The following is a 15,487-nucleotide window of genomic DNA, read 5'->3' on the forward strand; positions in this document are numbered from 1 at the left end:
GTGAGCCGAGATCGTGCCATTCAGTCCAGCGTGGGTGACAGAGCGAGACTCCATCTCAAAAAACAAAACAAAAGTGACCTAAAAACAGTTGTGGTGCCCGGCGCAGTGGCTCACGCCTGTAATCCCAGCACTTTGGGAGGCTGAGGCGGGTGGATCACAGGGTCAGGAGATCGAGACCATCCTGGCTAACACAGTGAACCCCGTCTCTACTAAAAATACAAAGAATTAGCCGGGCGTGGTGGCAGCACCTGTAGTCCCAGCACTTTGGGAGGCTGAGGCGGGTGGATCACAAGCTCAGGAGATCGAGACCATCCTGGCTAACACAGTGAACCCCGTATCTACTAAAAATACAAAAAATTAGCCGGGCGTGGTGGCAGCACCTGTAGTCCCAGCTACTCGGGAGGCTGAGGCAGGAGAATGGCGTGAACCTGGGAGGCAGAGCTTGCAGTGAGCCAAGACCGAGCCACTGCATTCCAGCCTGGGCGACAGAGCCAGACTCCGTCTCAGATAAATAAATAAATAAATAAATAAAACAGTTGTGGCCAGGTGTGTTGGCTCATACCTGTAATCTCCACACTTTGGGAGGCCGAGGTGGGAGGATTGCTTGAGCCTAGGAGGGGACCAGCCTGTGCAATATAGTGAGACCTCATCTCTACAAAAAATTAAAAAGTTAGCCGACTGTGGTAGTGCATGTCTGTGGTTCCAGCTACTTGAGAGGCTGAGGTGGGAGGATCGCTTGATCCCCAGAGGTCGAGGCTGCAGTGAGCCGAGATCAATCAACCGTACTCCAACTTGGGAGATAGAGTGAGACCCCATCTCTTTAAAAAAAAAACAAAAACAAAAAGTTGTGCCACTCTTGCAGGGAAAAATTAGCCTAATATTTTACAGGATTTAGTTGCATCTTTCTTTGTACACTGCCTGAGATGTTACAGCATACATCATAAAGCACATCTTGGGTCAAGGCTCTCACTCTGCACTTGCTGTCCTGTATGCACCTGGTTTCTGGGATAACTTCTAGAGTACACCAGCCAGTCAGCTTCTTTGGGAGGCACTCAATACGTAACTGTTTGAATTACTGAACTGATGAAAATTTAGAGCTGCTCTTTTTGAGGGATTTAATAAAAAGGATTAAGGAGTAAAATATGTCAGATATTTTGGCTTTATTTATAGTATCATATAGTCTAGAAAATATGGTAAATAGTTGGCATGGGAAATAATTTGTCTTTTGTTCACAAATCACTCTCAAATGAAAAGATGTCAGTCACCCTAAAATTTGCTTATTGATATGTACACTAATTTCTATCTTGTGAATTAGAAAATTTAAATTCTCTAAATTGGTAGCAATCTATGGTTCTTTTAGTGCTTGTGGCCTTTTTCAGAGTCTTTTAGACTGCTTGAATTACTGCCATCCAGTTCCCTTTATGTGCTGAAATCATTTACTAATGTCATGAGGCAATTACCTCAGCTCTTTCTTTGTGGGGGTTCTTTGTGTAATGCTATTACTCATTCATACGGAAAAGCACAATGCAAAAACTACAGCATATATTTTTTCCCTCTAAGCTTTTTCTGCACCCTTGTGGACTTACCCTTTGCTGCATTCTGAGAGTGCACGGATGACCAAATAGACCACATAATGACCCTAAAGCACAGTAAGCTATTTCAACTGGCTTAAATTTAGAAGTCTGTCTCACATAGGGCTCTGCTTGAGAGTAGCTAGAGTAATTCATGGGGCCAGAAGACAAGGAGAATTTCCCTCCTTTTTTTTTTTTTTTTGACACAGTCTCTGTCACCCAGGCTGGAGTATAGTGGCTCAATCACAGTTCACTGCAGTCTCAAACTCCCAGGGTCAAGCAGTCCTCCCACCTCAGCCTCTCTAGTAGCTGGAACTGCAGGTGCATACTACCACACCCGGCTAATATTTTTATTTTTTGTAGAGATGGAGATGGGGTCTCACTATGTTGCTCAAGCTGGCCTCAAATTCCTGGGCTCAAGAGATTCTTCAAAGTGTTGGGATTATAGGCATGAGCCACCACACCCTGCTGTATATTTCTATATATGAAAATGATACCCAGGAACAGACTGGGATATTATCCTTTTAACCTACTTTAATAATGCTTCATGGAATTATAGTACATTATGGTATGCAAAGAACTTTCACATACTAATGACTGCCCTGTGTCATTTGTTTCTCATAAGTACTCTGTAAAGTAGGAAGGGCAGATTTAGAGATAAGGAAATAAGCAGGTTCATAGTCACTAAGTAATTTGCCCCAGGTCAAATAGCAATTAAGTGTCAAACTCAAAATCTTCTTGGTTGTGTTCATTATTCCACTAAAGTGTCATGTTTATTTAGAAAATTCTCTTTACTGTATAGCCGCAGCTCATGCCTATAATCCCAGCACTTTGGGAGGCTGAGGCCCGAGGATCCTTTCAGCCCAAAAGTTTGAGACCAGCCTGGGCAACATAGCAAGAGATCTCATCTCTACAAATAATTTTTTTAAATTCCTTCGTAGTGCTAAATAAAATAAAAATTTTTTAAATTAGCTGGGTGTGGTAGTGTGTGCCTGTGGTTCTAGCCAGTCAGGAGGCTGAGGTGGGAGAATCACTTGAGTCAAGGCTGCAGTGAACCATAATCACAGCATTGTACTGCAGCCTGGGTGACAGAGTGAAACCTCAACTGAAAAAAAAAAGAAAAAAGAAAAATTCCTCTTTCCCTAATAGATACTCACGTGTATTCATGGTACTAGAATGAGCATTTTTACAACCAAATTAAATAACTGTTGCCTTCTGAATGCTTATAGTCCTAAATATATATCAGTCAGTTAATTTGAACTTAGAATACCTGCTGATTTACCAGGTTGGGGAGTCTTTCCTAAATATTCTAATTTTAACCTAAACCACAAAGTAAACAAAGTTGGCAAATCAGACCTCCATAATAAATGTGCTCTAATTAATAGAGTCAGATCATTTTAATAGTGTATTTTATGATTGGTGTGGGGTATGACCAATGGTCCACAATTACTTGGGAGACTAGTGAATATCCAGTGTTCTTTAAGCCAAAGTACAATAAAAACCCACTGTGTCCGGTTGAATTTGTTTGAATACCTGATTGTAAAATTTAAGGTTTGCTGATAAGAGTAATGTTATGGTTACCATTTATTGCATGCCCTCAGTGTACCAGTCAAAGGGCTAAGTGCTTAACATATATTTTTTTCATTTTTAGTTCACTCAACAGTCTTCTACCCCATTTTACAGATGAGAAAACAGGTTTAGAGAGGGTCAGTAACTTGTCCAGACTTCTGTTTTTAGACATATCAGTTAGATAACCTGAAAATTATCTCCTAGAAAGATAGGGGAGAGAAAATGTTCTTTTAGAAATACTGGGTAAAATGTAACCAGCTTTTAAAAAAATGTATACAGGAGCAAGGGAGAATGATGAACACTGAAAATCAGAATGGTGAGGTGGTGCTTACTTCCGCTGGGCTGTAGGGAGGAGAATCAGTAAACCAGGGACCTTAATTTTAACTATAATGATAAAACCTTGGGCCCATCTAAGGTTGCAAGCTGGAATTAAGATCCCTGGAGGGACTTGCATCTTTAGCAGTTGGGTGAATTAGAAAAAAGAAACCTGTCAAAAAAGCTTGCCTGAGGCTGGGCGTGGTGGCTCACGCCTGTAATCCCAGCACTTTGGGAGGCTGAGGTGGGTGGATCACGAGGTCAGGAGATCAAGACCATCCTGGCTAACACGCTGAAACCTCGTCTTTACTAAATAATACAAAAAATTAGCCGGGCATGGCGGTGGGCGCCTGTAGTCCCAGCCACTCGGTAGGCTGAGGCAGGAGAGACCCTGTCTCAAAAAAAAAAAAGAAAAAAAGGAATTAGCAAATTTGGCACTTTTCTTCCCTTAAAATCAGCAAGCTAAATGTTTTTATTGATTGATTGATTGATTGATTGAGACAGGGTCTGGCTCTGTTGCCCAGGCTGGAGTGCAGTGCATGATCGTTTCCTGGGCTCAGGCCATCCTCTCAAGTAGCTGAGACTACAGGCACACGCCACCACACTTAGCTAAGTTTTGCATTTTTTGTAGAGACAGGTTTTTGTCATGTTGCCCAGGCTGGTCTGAAACTCCTGAGCTCAAGCAGTCCATCCACCTCAACCTCCCAAAGTGCTTGGGATTACAGGTGTGAGACAATGCGCCCGGCCAACATGCTAATTGTTTATATGTTTACTAATTGGTTATAAATGGATTGTAGGCTTCTGGTGACCAGTATTCAATGGTGCCTTGTTAAAATCACAGCAGATTATAAGCTGAAAGGCAAACTATGTTTTCAAAATTGTTTCCTGTTGTGTATTCGTTATATATAAGAGCTTAGGGAAGATGTTTTATTTATAAGTGATAACAGTCATGAGTTTATTTTTAATCAGAGCAGAATCAGTAGGAAAATGATAAATTTCTATTATTTAATTTTGCCCAAATTTCTACAAATTCATAACAATTTCCTGGGTGACAAATTGCTTTTAAAATAATAACATTTAAAGGACCTTGTTTTGACTTTTAAAAAGATACAATCCCAGAGCAGTGCTACATTTTATGTAGACTTCACCACATAATCATCTCTTAACTTCACCCGGCTAGTTTCTTATCTGTGACCATAGGATGAGTTATTCATAGTAAGCACCTCATTTCTCGGGTGACATGATTTGGCACAGTATTATTTTCTTCTACCAACCGTTAGTCAGTTTCTGCTATCTTTCCCTTCATGTTTATAGGAAGCAACTAGCCATTTAAATTACTCTTAGGAAAAATTTCAGGTTGTTCCAAATCAAAAAGAAATACACATTCCTTTTAACCATTCTCCTGGGGATTAGAAGAGGAATTAATGTTGATTGGCCAGGTGCTATGGGCTGGCACCAGTATGGGTGCTTTCTGTACAGTATCTTTGTTCATGGTCTCCCAGCTATGGTTAGGATAAAGGCAAGTTTCCTTAGCTTGTCTTACAAGGCCCTTGGTGGCCCAGTGCTACCTACTTGTCCAGTCTCATCTCCATGACTATCAGTCTTGCATCTGTGCTCTGGCTAGTCTCTGTTTCTTTAATATCTTTAAAAAGTTTTCTGTCCCCTCCAAGCTTTCTCACGTGCAGCCCCCTCTACCTGACGCTGCACTCTCCCTACCTCTGGGCCTTTCATAACTAATCCCTACTTAGCCATCAGGCCTTGGGTTAGGTCTTACTTCCTTGGGTGCCTGCCTTGAACTCCTCTAACTCATCTCAGTCCCATAAGAATAGGGACTATGTCTTCTTGCCCAACTTTTTATTCCTACCAACTACTGTAGTGCTTAGTGTGTTTGTCAAATGGACAAATAAGTAAACAGTCTTCTCAGATGGGTAATTTTATCCCCAAGTCACATAGCTAGTAAGAGGTGGATCCTGGAGTTTGAATGGAAGACTGACACCAAAGCCATGTTTTTTTCCACTATGCTAAGCTGCCCCATAGTTGTAAGTCATTGAGCACTGAAGACTGGCAGACAAACAGGGTAACTGAATTGAAACAATACACCTAATTGCATAATTGATCCAATATAGAAACATAATGAAACCCATTTTCCATAAACCTAATCATGAAAATACTGGTTTTACTCTCTTTTTAAAATTGGGTTATTCTGATTTTAAACTTAAACAAATTAAAATACATATAAATGATACAATAAAATGATACAATAAAAGCAGCCCACAAATCCAGTGGAGATTGTGGAATCTTGAGATAACTTACCTTGAAAATACTTTATTCTTAAGGTCAAATTCACCTGTCCTATGGGCCCTATCCCGACTTCCTCCCTTTTTTTTTTTTAACATGTTTGCTAAGACAGGAATATTTGTGTCCCGGGGTACAGTTGAAATTTTAGAATATTTTCTGAAAATTACACAAAATGCTTTCCTTAAAGGGGTACAGATGTGATTACTTCTTTTTTTCTTTAAATTTTCTTTTAATCAGCCCCCTTTTGCATGATAGATCTCATTCTTCTCTATGGACCTCACCACTTTATCTCTTTGGGATCTGGTCACTATTTATCTCTCCACCCTCATTTTTTTCATTTTTTTGCCTTACTCTTCAAAGTCTTTGCTCTATGTACAAAGAAGTACTTGAAATCCCTGACTGAGGTTGGTTCCCATCCTGTGAAACCCTTTGATTACTCCCATTTCTTAGCATCTGTTTTATTCTTTTGAAATTATCTGTGGGCTTCTGTGTCTCCTGTAAGCCTTTTTAGGGCACTTACTGTGTCATAAGCACTCATACACTTCAGAACCCCTAGGACTTGACATAGTTCCTGGCACATGTTGTGATTAGTACTTTTTAAAAAGCAAAAACAGTCTCAGGCTTCAGACCTTCCTCAATATGAAATAATAAGTTGCAGGTAGTACAGAACAAGAAGCAAGGGTATAGTCATTATATAACTATCTGGGTTTTTTGTTTTTGTTTTTGAGATGGAGTCTCACTCTGCCTCCCAGGCTGGAGGGGCAGTGGTGCTATCTCTGCTCACTGCAACCTCCGCCTCCCGGGCTCAAGTGATTCTTGTCTGCCTCAGCCTCCCGAGTAGCTGGAATTACAGGTGCACACCACCATGCCCGGCTAATTTTTGTATTTTTAGTAAAGACGGGATTTCGCCATGTTGGCCAGGCTGGTCTTGAACCCCCGACGTCAAGTGATCCACCCACCTCGGCCTTCCAAAGTACTGGGATTACAGGCCTGAGCCACTGCATCCGGCCCATTATTTTAACTTTCTCTCTTGCTCTGGGCCTGCAGAATTTGACTTCTGGATTAGATGAGTCTTTTGTGGTTCAGGTTCCCATTGTGAGGTGCCAGCAGTTTTCCAGCCCCATTGGTTATGTATTTGGCTTTTTGAACCAAAGCAGAACATGAACCTACAGTGTCACCTAAGTTAGACGGAAAGGGTTCTGCGGTACTAACCACAGAATGTTTAATTTTTAAAAACAATGAAATTCAAACCACAAATTGTGAATCATAACACCCAGAAATCATTTAGAAAGGTTTCTCTTACATTAGGCCAAATGCCCTCTTTAACTGCATGCTTCATAAGCTTAGAACCCTGAAATAAATTCCTGACTTTTGTTTTCCCCAGCTTTTGCTTCCCTATATTTGGTTGAGCTTTTTTTCCCCCCAGCACACTTTTCTAATTTAGGCCTATTTTCCTGAAGTCAGAGCCAAGCTGAATACAGACATCAGTGGATTTCTCACAATTCTTCTCCAGTTGAAAATTAAGGAAAGAGATCCTGTTGCTGTGCCTTCTCCTGTCATGCTTGGAAAGCTTACCTGTACCCCCTGACTGGCTGCCTTTCCTACTAAGGCCATGAATAACTCCAGGCTAAGGATTGTTTATGCCGCTTCATTCCCTAGCACCTAGCTCACTGTTTGGCATGTATGTTTTATGTTTTTTGTTTTTTGTTTTTGTTTTTGAGTTGGAGTCTCGCTCTGTTGCCCAGGCTAGAGTGCAGTGGTGTGATCGTGGCTCACTGAAACCTCTGCCTCCGAGGTTCAAACGATTCTCCTGCTTCAGCCTCCCAAGTAGCTGGGATTACAGGCATGCACCACCATGCCTGGCTAATTTTTTGTATTTTTAGTAGAGATGGGGTTTCACCATGTTGGCCAGGCTGGTCTCGAACTCCTGACCTCAGGTGATCTGCCTGCCTCAGCCTCCCAAAGTGCTGGGATTACAGGTATGAGCCACCACGCCCGGTCTGGCACATACGTTTTTAGCAAGAATTAAGTTTTTATGTCTCCCTGTCAAGATCATTTCCTTAGAGACTAATAAGTACTTTGTCAAAATCAATGTAGCAACATATCACAAGAAGAGATTCAGGAAGACGTATAAGTACTTCAGTATTATTTGAATATAAGTAGATAGACTAGAAAAATTTAGATACTGATTAAGCTTACAATAGAAAAGCAGGGAATAAAGTTTAAATGTTTTGAAAGAGTTTAAAAGAAAACAATTAAAATTACCTATGGAGTTAGGCTATTTTATTTTTGTAGGCTTTGGTCCATAGACTTTTCCTTGAGATTCTTGAGAAACTTTACATATTAATCTACCTTAAGAATGCGAATGTTTTGCTGGTGTCGAAACTGAATGTGTGATCAATGAGCAAGAACTGAAAAGTCTCTGTTCTAGGTAGGATCGAGAACTTCTTTTTTTCTAATTCCACACAGACACATCTTCGGCCTCTGAGGATGAGGGCTCTCTGAGACGCCAAGCTGCGCTCTCTGCTGCCTTGCAACAAAGCTTACAGAATGCTGAGTCCTGGATCAACCGTTCAATTCAGGGATCGTCCACTTCTTCATCCGCATCTTCTACGCTGTCCCATGGAGAGGTCAAAGGAACCAGTGGGTCTCTAGCTGATGTATTTGCCAATACTCGAATAGGTAGGAGCTGGATCTACCCAAGAAGCCCAAATTACATTCCATTTGGCTCCCAGTATCCAGGAAATAGTTTATGGTTTGTGTTAGGTTTTTCAGTATGGCCTGAAAAAAAAAATTAGAGAAAACATGACTGTTAATGAGGCAAAGATGGAAACACCAGCAATACATTTGTCACAGGAATAATAGGTATCACCTGCATTATTGGTGCGTAGTTTTGCCCACCTGAAGCCATAGCTATTTCCATAAGCAATACTCAAGCTGCAAGATATAACACCAGTCTCAGTGTGGAGTTATCCCAGCTGAAGAATATTCGATCTATTAAAAGGTTAAAATATGTAACATCTTAGATTTTTCCCAGGATTGTTACCTATATTCTGTTAAACCAAAAATACTAAACCTGAGCAAAATCTATACTGAGCCAATATCAGTGAGGACTTTTGTCTTGACTGGATTTGTTGTCCTTGCTGCTGTGATATTGCTACACTGGAGTGTGCAGGCCAAGGATATTGGTACTCTGTGAGCTGCTATCGATACACTGCAGATGCTACTATATGGAGTGTAGCTTTTGCTTGCCCCTGCTTTATGTTTTGTGTGTGTGTTTTTTTAAAGAGCTGTGACATCTGCAGATAAAGATACAGCTCGGATCTCTGCTTTTGCTTAATTGGTTGTTACAAATTACACCAAGTAATGTGTGTTAACATTATGTGTCTGTGATATCTTTCCCTTTTTTTTCTTGACAATCAGTGCATTTTGGTGTCTTAATTTTCATCTCAGTGACCTGTCTATATCACCTAATATATCTTTATTCTGTTAACTGATTTCTAAAAAAAGAAAAACTTGGAAAAATTTCAATTCAAGACTATAATTTTTAAAGAAATAGCTACCTTGAGGGTATGATTGCCGTCCTTAGAAACCCATGTGCCAACAGCTGATGACTTGTCCTGCACGCTTAGCTCTGCCCTGCCCTGCCATTTCCTGAGCCTCCTGAAGCGCTACAAAGATTTGCATATTCACCACCTCTCCAGTTGTGGAGGAACAGAGCCATGGTTACTGAGGTTTTATTCCCACATCTGTCTAAAAGAGACCAGTATTACTTGTTAAATATATTATCCTAATACCCAGTTAACTTTTACCTGGATTTTTGTTAACAAGATGTCTCATCCAACCTTATATTTTTCATTGCTTCTACTACTCTGTGAAAAGTTATTGGTTCAGTTACTCACAGAAACCATTTTATCCACATTATTGCTTTTTGGATGTTTGTTGTAACAGGAGTAATTCATGTTCCTAATAGAAAAATTCAAAAATATAGGTAAAAGAAAAGTAAAATAACCTATAATCCTACCTCCCATGGATAATACTTTAGTATTATTACTGTAGTGTATATTCTTCTAGATTTTACTTACCTATGTAAGGTTTTGGTTTTGATTTTACAAAAATGAACTGTCCTAAACATAATGTTAATAACCTGCTTTTCTTAGCAGTATGTGATGAACATCTTTTACATCATTACATTACACTATTATTTTTATGGTTTCAATATACACTATTGTGTGACTCTCTGCCCTGGTTTATTTGGCCGTTCCTCTATTAAATAGTGTCCAATTTTTTGCTATTATAAAAATTGTTGGATTGAACATGCTTGAACACACAACTTTGTACATTTGTCTGATTATTTCCTTAGCGTATATTCCTATAAGTTCGAATTGCTGGACCAAATAAAAATGTCTGTTTTAATGCTTTTTGTTACCACATTATCCTACAGAAAGGTATACTGGAATATAATCATGTTAGTATATTTAAAACTTTAAAAACTATTCAACTAATAATTACAGATTTAAGGGGCATAGAGACCTTACCTCCAAATCTATTTTAGAAATTGTTTGTATTATGCTTTTTTCCTTTTTTAAGTTTTACAAAAAACTTAGAAGAGAACATCTGGAGAAGTAAGAAGAAGGAAATTAGAGGAAAATGTATGATTTACAAGAATCACAGAAAGCCACTAAAAACTATGTGGTGCTTTTTGTTGTTGTCGTTACGTGTCCCTGTTGAACAGGGATCTTTTCCAGTTTACTCATTCAGTTTCTCCATGTTAAGAATCTTGAGACCTGGTGTGGTGGCACACGCCTGTAATCCCAGCACTTTGGGAGACATTGGTGGGAGGATTGCTTGAGCCCAGGATTTCGAGACCAGCCTGGGCAGCATGGCAAGACTCCATCTCTACTAAAAATACAAATATTAGCCGGGCGTAGTGGTGTGCACCTGTGGTCTCCATACTTGGGAGGCTGAGGTGGGAGGCTCACTTGAGCCCAGGAGGTTGAGGCTGTAGTGAGCTGTGATTGCACCACTGCATTCCTGGCTGGGCAACAGCGCAAGACCCTGTCTCAAAAATAAAAAGAATCCCTATGTGCGGTAGAGTAGAATAACACTATTTAGTCTCTACTTGGAGCAAGGGAAGAACCTTGTCTGTCAAGGAGATCCAAATTACCTATGGATTATTGTATAATCCATAGGTAAAAGTTAAAAGTGGACTTTATCTAGTGTTTTTTCATCTGGAAACTTGTGCAGTCTGACCCACTTTCAAGATATGAGTTTGGTCTTTGGTAGAAGGGGAAACATTCTAGATTAACTATAATAATCAAGAAAAGTTCGAGAGACTACAATATTAGTAGCCAGTTATGATCTTATTTGGTTCCATTTTGAGGTCACTGCAAGTTTTATTATGATTATTTTATAACACTGGATTTCTACCAGCCTTTCTGTGTAGAAAATGATGTTTTGAGAAACATTGAATGTGTGATTTGATCTTACTAAGGCTACTCAAGTCTTACAAAATAATAATTTTGGAAAGCTGATATACCCTGACTTAACTTATTGTTCTCCCATTGTGTCTTGCTAGTAGATTCTGATTTTTAAAGGTTGTTTTACAAGAGCCAATGCCCCCATTTATATACTTTTCTTCGTTGTTAAAAAACAAAACCCCAAAGATTGAAGGTTCTTAGCTTTGCTGCTAATATAATTCTAAATTTTGTTTTCTCCTCTCAGAGAATTTCTCTGCTCCTCCTGATGTCACTACAACTACCTCTTCCTCCTCATCATCTTCCTCAATTCGCCCAGCAAACATTGACCTGCCCCCCTCGGGGATAGTTAAAGGCATGCACAAAGGATCCAACAGGTCTAGCCTTATGGATACAGCTGATGGTAAGGAGTTGTTTTTGGTAGCTCAATTGTAGTGTAAACTAAACTAGAAAAATTCAAATTATGAACGATAGCTCCTAACTAGCCCAGCAGCTGCAGAACTACATTGTAGTTGGCCCACTAATAACTAATCCTGGGTACCTTTTTTCCATCATCTGCACAGTGACAGTATTGCCACTTAATTGAACTTAGTGGATACTTCCAGAAGATACTTCGAACAAAAACCTAAATGTGGAAAAAGAAAAGAATAACAGAGGGCCGGGCGCGGTGGTTCACGCCTGTAATCCCAGCACTTTGGGAGGCCAAGGCGGGCGGATCATGAGGTCAGGAGATCGAGACCATCCTGGCCAACACAGTGAAACCCCGTCTCCACTAGAAATACAAAAAATTAGGCGGAGCTTGCAGTGAGCCAAGATGGCGCCACTGCACTCCAGCCTGGGGTGACAGAGCGAGACTCCGTCTCAAAAAAAGAAAAAGAAAAAAAGAATAACTGAAAAGGAAGATTAGGTGAAATCCTTAAGCTATGTATTAATAATAGTACCATATTCTCTATTGTCATAAAACTTGTTGTGTACATATTTGGTCCACTTGAAAGAGAAGGAAACTAGACAAAGGCCAAACATCCTTAGAAATAAAAGCTCCTGAGGGAACTGAGGAACTAAAATATCCTTACAGTCAATGAATTTTAACTTACCATCTTTTCCCTTATAGGTGTTCCTGTCAGTAGCAGAGTATCTACAAAAATCCAGCAGCTTTTGAACACTCTGAAACGACCCAAAAGGCCTCCCTTAAAGGAATTTTTTGTGGATGACTCTGAAGAAATTGTGGAAGGTAGTAGTAAAAATACCAAAAACATATATTCATTAAATAAATATATCTTAAGCAGTTACTATGTGTCAGGTACTGTAGGGTTAAACAATGAACAAGACACAGTTCTTGGTTCAAAGAGTTCATCATTTTCTGCTCTTTTTTCCCTAATGATCATCTGTATTTTAGATCTTAGATGAAAATTAAGGAGGGAGGGAAGAAGAGGGAAGAAAGGCAAAGAGATAACCATGGAGCATAGAACTGTCTTTGGAAATAAACTCTTTGAAATTAGGAACTATCCCAAATACATGATTTTACAAGTTATTTATATTTGGCATTTTCTCGGATGTGGATATCAAATTCAGCCTCAAAAGTTTGCCTACTCTTTTTTCATATAATGTAGTCCTTTTATGAATCAACCAATCAATACATATTTCTGCTTTCTACAAGACAGCGTGTTAGGTGGTGAAAAGGTTCAAAGATTTATAAAAATACAGTTATTTCCTTCATGTTGTTTACAATTTAGACGGGTGCTAAAATATATCCATGTGAATACTTAGTTTAAGTATTAAGTATCTATCAGCCAATATAGGCACTTCTGAGAAGGGAAGAAATCAGTTCCCTCTGGGTTAGGAAAGGCTTCACAGAGGAAGTGTAACAGTGATTTATTCATTCAATAATTTTTAAATTATGGATAAAATCATATCTAGGATTTAATAGGGAAGGGGAATGAGTGTGAGTATGGATAAAATGAGAATGGCCATTTGATAATTATAGAATGATGACAATAGATCTAGACAAATAAATCTACCTAAGAAAAGCTTTTGTTGAAAGAGCTAAGCCTTGGTAGCTTTGTAGTCTGTTTTTATGTCCTGAGACTAATAGTGATAGGTTTTGATCACATCAGCTTGTTAATAGAATTAAGTACATTGCTAGACTAGATCTGGTCTTAGCCCAATTTATGCTGCAGAAAGCAACCTGACATATGAGGTTAAGATGAGTATCTGTTTCTTTAGGAATCACTAAACTCATTGAATGGTGGATGTCTTTCATGATGTACTGATGTTCAAGATGCCTGTGCCAGCAGTAGCCTCTCCAGTGTTTCTAGCATTGGGTATTGACCAGGCACATGAAGGTCAGGGTTTTTAACAGGAATCTTAGCTGAAAAAATTGCATTGGCAGAATAGAACTAACAACTTTCCATTAATTACTAATATAAATAGGTAGTAGTTGCTTGTTTGAGTAATTGTTACCTTTGGAAAACAAAAATACCAGTACGTCTTTGGAAATCTGAAAGAGCATGCCCCAGAATCTGCATTGAAGCCTAATGGACAATGGCGATAATGTCAGCTTTCGTGGCCAGAAACAATGCCTACTATATACGTAGTCTGTCCAAACAAATAAAATACTTATTTAGAAACACCCATGTTTATTTTTTTTAGTTAATCTGGTGGTTTAGGGTCTGGGAATATACAAAGCAGAAGGGCAGTTGAAACATTTATTATTTACCCTAAGGCAGCAAATTGGGGAGTGAAACTATTTCATGAATTTTCTGTTAGTAGAAAAATGAATCAAGACATTTTAAGTACAATCCCCAGATTTGTCATTAAGCTATAAAACATTTATTTCATATTTCATTTGCCCATCTAAGATTTGTTGCTCATTCTGTCCCTTCTCCCTTCCATGCCTCTTTTCTCATCTCTTGTTCACCTGGCTAATTCCTGATCATCCTTTAAGACTCAGCTCAGACATTTCCTCCTCCAGGTGGAGACGTGCCACACTTCTGCCCTCCTTGTCCATGTGTCTGTCACGCACTGCTCATGTTGTCCTAGCCTTAGCGCTGAGTCTGTGTGTGTTTATTCCCCTGGTGCACTCTATCTAGAGTGATTTGTTCCACGTGTAAATTATCTTTCCTGCTACGAAAATGTAGCATTTGGCCGGGCGTGGTGGCTCACGCCTGTAATCCCAGCACTCTGGGAGGCCGAGGCGAGTGGGAAGTCAGGAGTTCAAGACCAGCCTGGCCAACATGGTGAAACCCCGTCCCTACTAAAAATACAAAAATTAGCCAGGTGTGGTGGCGGGTGCCTATAATCCCAGCTACTTGGGAGGCTGAGGCAGGAGAATCTTTTGAACCCGGGAGATGGAGGTTGCAGTGAGCCGAGATAGCTCCACTGCACTCCAGCCTGGGTGACAGAGCAAGACTCTGTCGTGGGGGTAGGGAAGGAAATGTAGGATTCTTTTTTTGATTTTTATTATTTAAATAATACTTGTTCATTTTAGAAAGTAAGAGGACTTTTGTTTTATCTGTGAAAGGATATGAAATATTCACCCCCAATCTCTGAAATAAGCATGTTAATAATTAGCTCCCCACTAAACACACACCCAAATTCAGTCCAGTTCAGCTGACATTGTTGAACAACCGTGAAGTATTAGGCACTACAGGCAGTAAGGGGAGTAAGAGTCACCCCTTTCCTCAAGAAGCCATCAGCCTTTGTGGGGGAAAACTTGTACAGTAAAAGAAGTTCTTGAGGATGCTCAGTGCTTTCCTAAGGGCAACATGGGAGCACTAAGGAAGCAGTAGTCTCCTCAGGGAGTAGTTGGGAATGGTTCCCAGAGAATGTGCTGTTTCAACTGAGTCCTGAAAAGGATGAGGAAGAGTTCACCACGAGGCAAAGGGATTGGCCATACGAGATGAGTGCAGAGGTCTAGAGACATGGGATACTGTGGTTTATGCCCATTGTCTGTTTGAGTGAAGTAATGACCCTGAGGTATAACTGTCACTATCCCCGTTTCACAGATGAGGAAAGCCAAGCTCAGGTAAATCAATTGGCCTAAGGTAATGCTAGTAAAAAGTCAGTGTAAACTTGGGCTTTCTGACTCACAATATAATGCTTTCTCATTAAACATAATCTGCTGTAGCAGAACCTGGCTGTCTCACACTGGACACAAACTGTACAGATTTAAAAAACAAATTTGCTAAAAATTGTGAAATTGCTACAAAAAATGTATATTTTGTGCTATTCTATATATGCAGTGATTTGCTTTGTCAG

The 15,487-nt window shown here is 39.8% G+C and overlaps 1 protein-coding gene across 7 annotated transcripts in view; it reads left to right on the top strand.

Moving 5' to 3' along the window:
- DIP2B (disco interacting protein 2 homolog B) overlaps positions 1-15,487 on the top strand; it is a 252,440-nt gene that overhangs the window by 164,848 nt on the left and 72,105 nt on the right. For 3 of the 7 annotated variants that reach the window (XM_009247723.3, XM_009247721.3, XM_054527210.1), the window contains 3 exons: positions 8,223-8,435; positions 11,478-11,633; positions 12,342-12,464. In XM_009247723.3, coding sequence (XP_009245998.2) covers positions 8,223-8,435; positions 11,478-11,633; positions 12,342-12,464 — 492 coding nt within the window. The remainder of the gene's footprint in view (positions 1-8,222; positions 8,436-11,477; positions 11,634-12,341; positions 12,465-15,487) is intronic. The other 4 variants (XM_002823234.4, XM_063711757.1, XM_024257439.2 and 1 more) reach the window with 3 other exon arrangements.

This window comes from Pongo abelii, chromosome 10 (assembly GCF_028885655.2).
Source record: "Pongo abelii isolate AG06213 chromosome 10, NHGRI_mPonAbe1-v2.0_pri, whole genome shotgun sequence".
NCBI lineage: Eukaryota > Metazoa > Chordata > Mammalia > Primates > Hominidae > Pongo > Pongo abelii.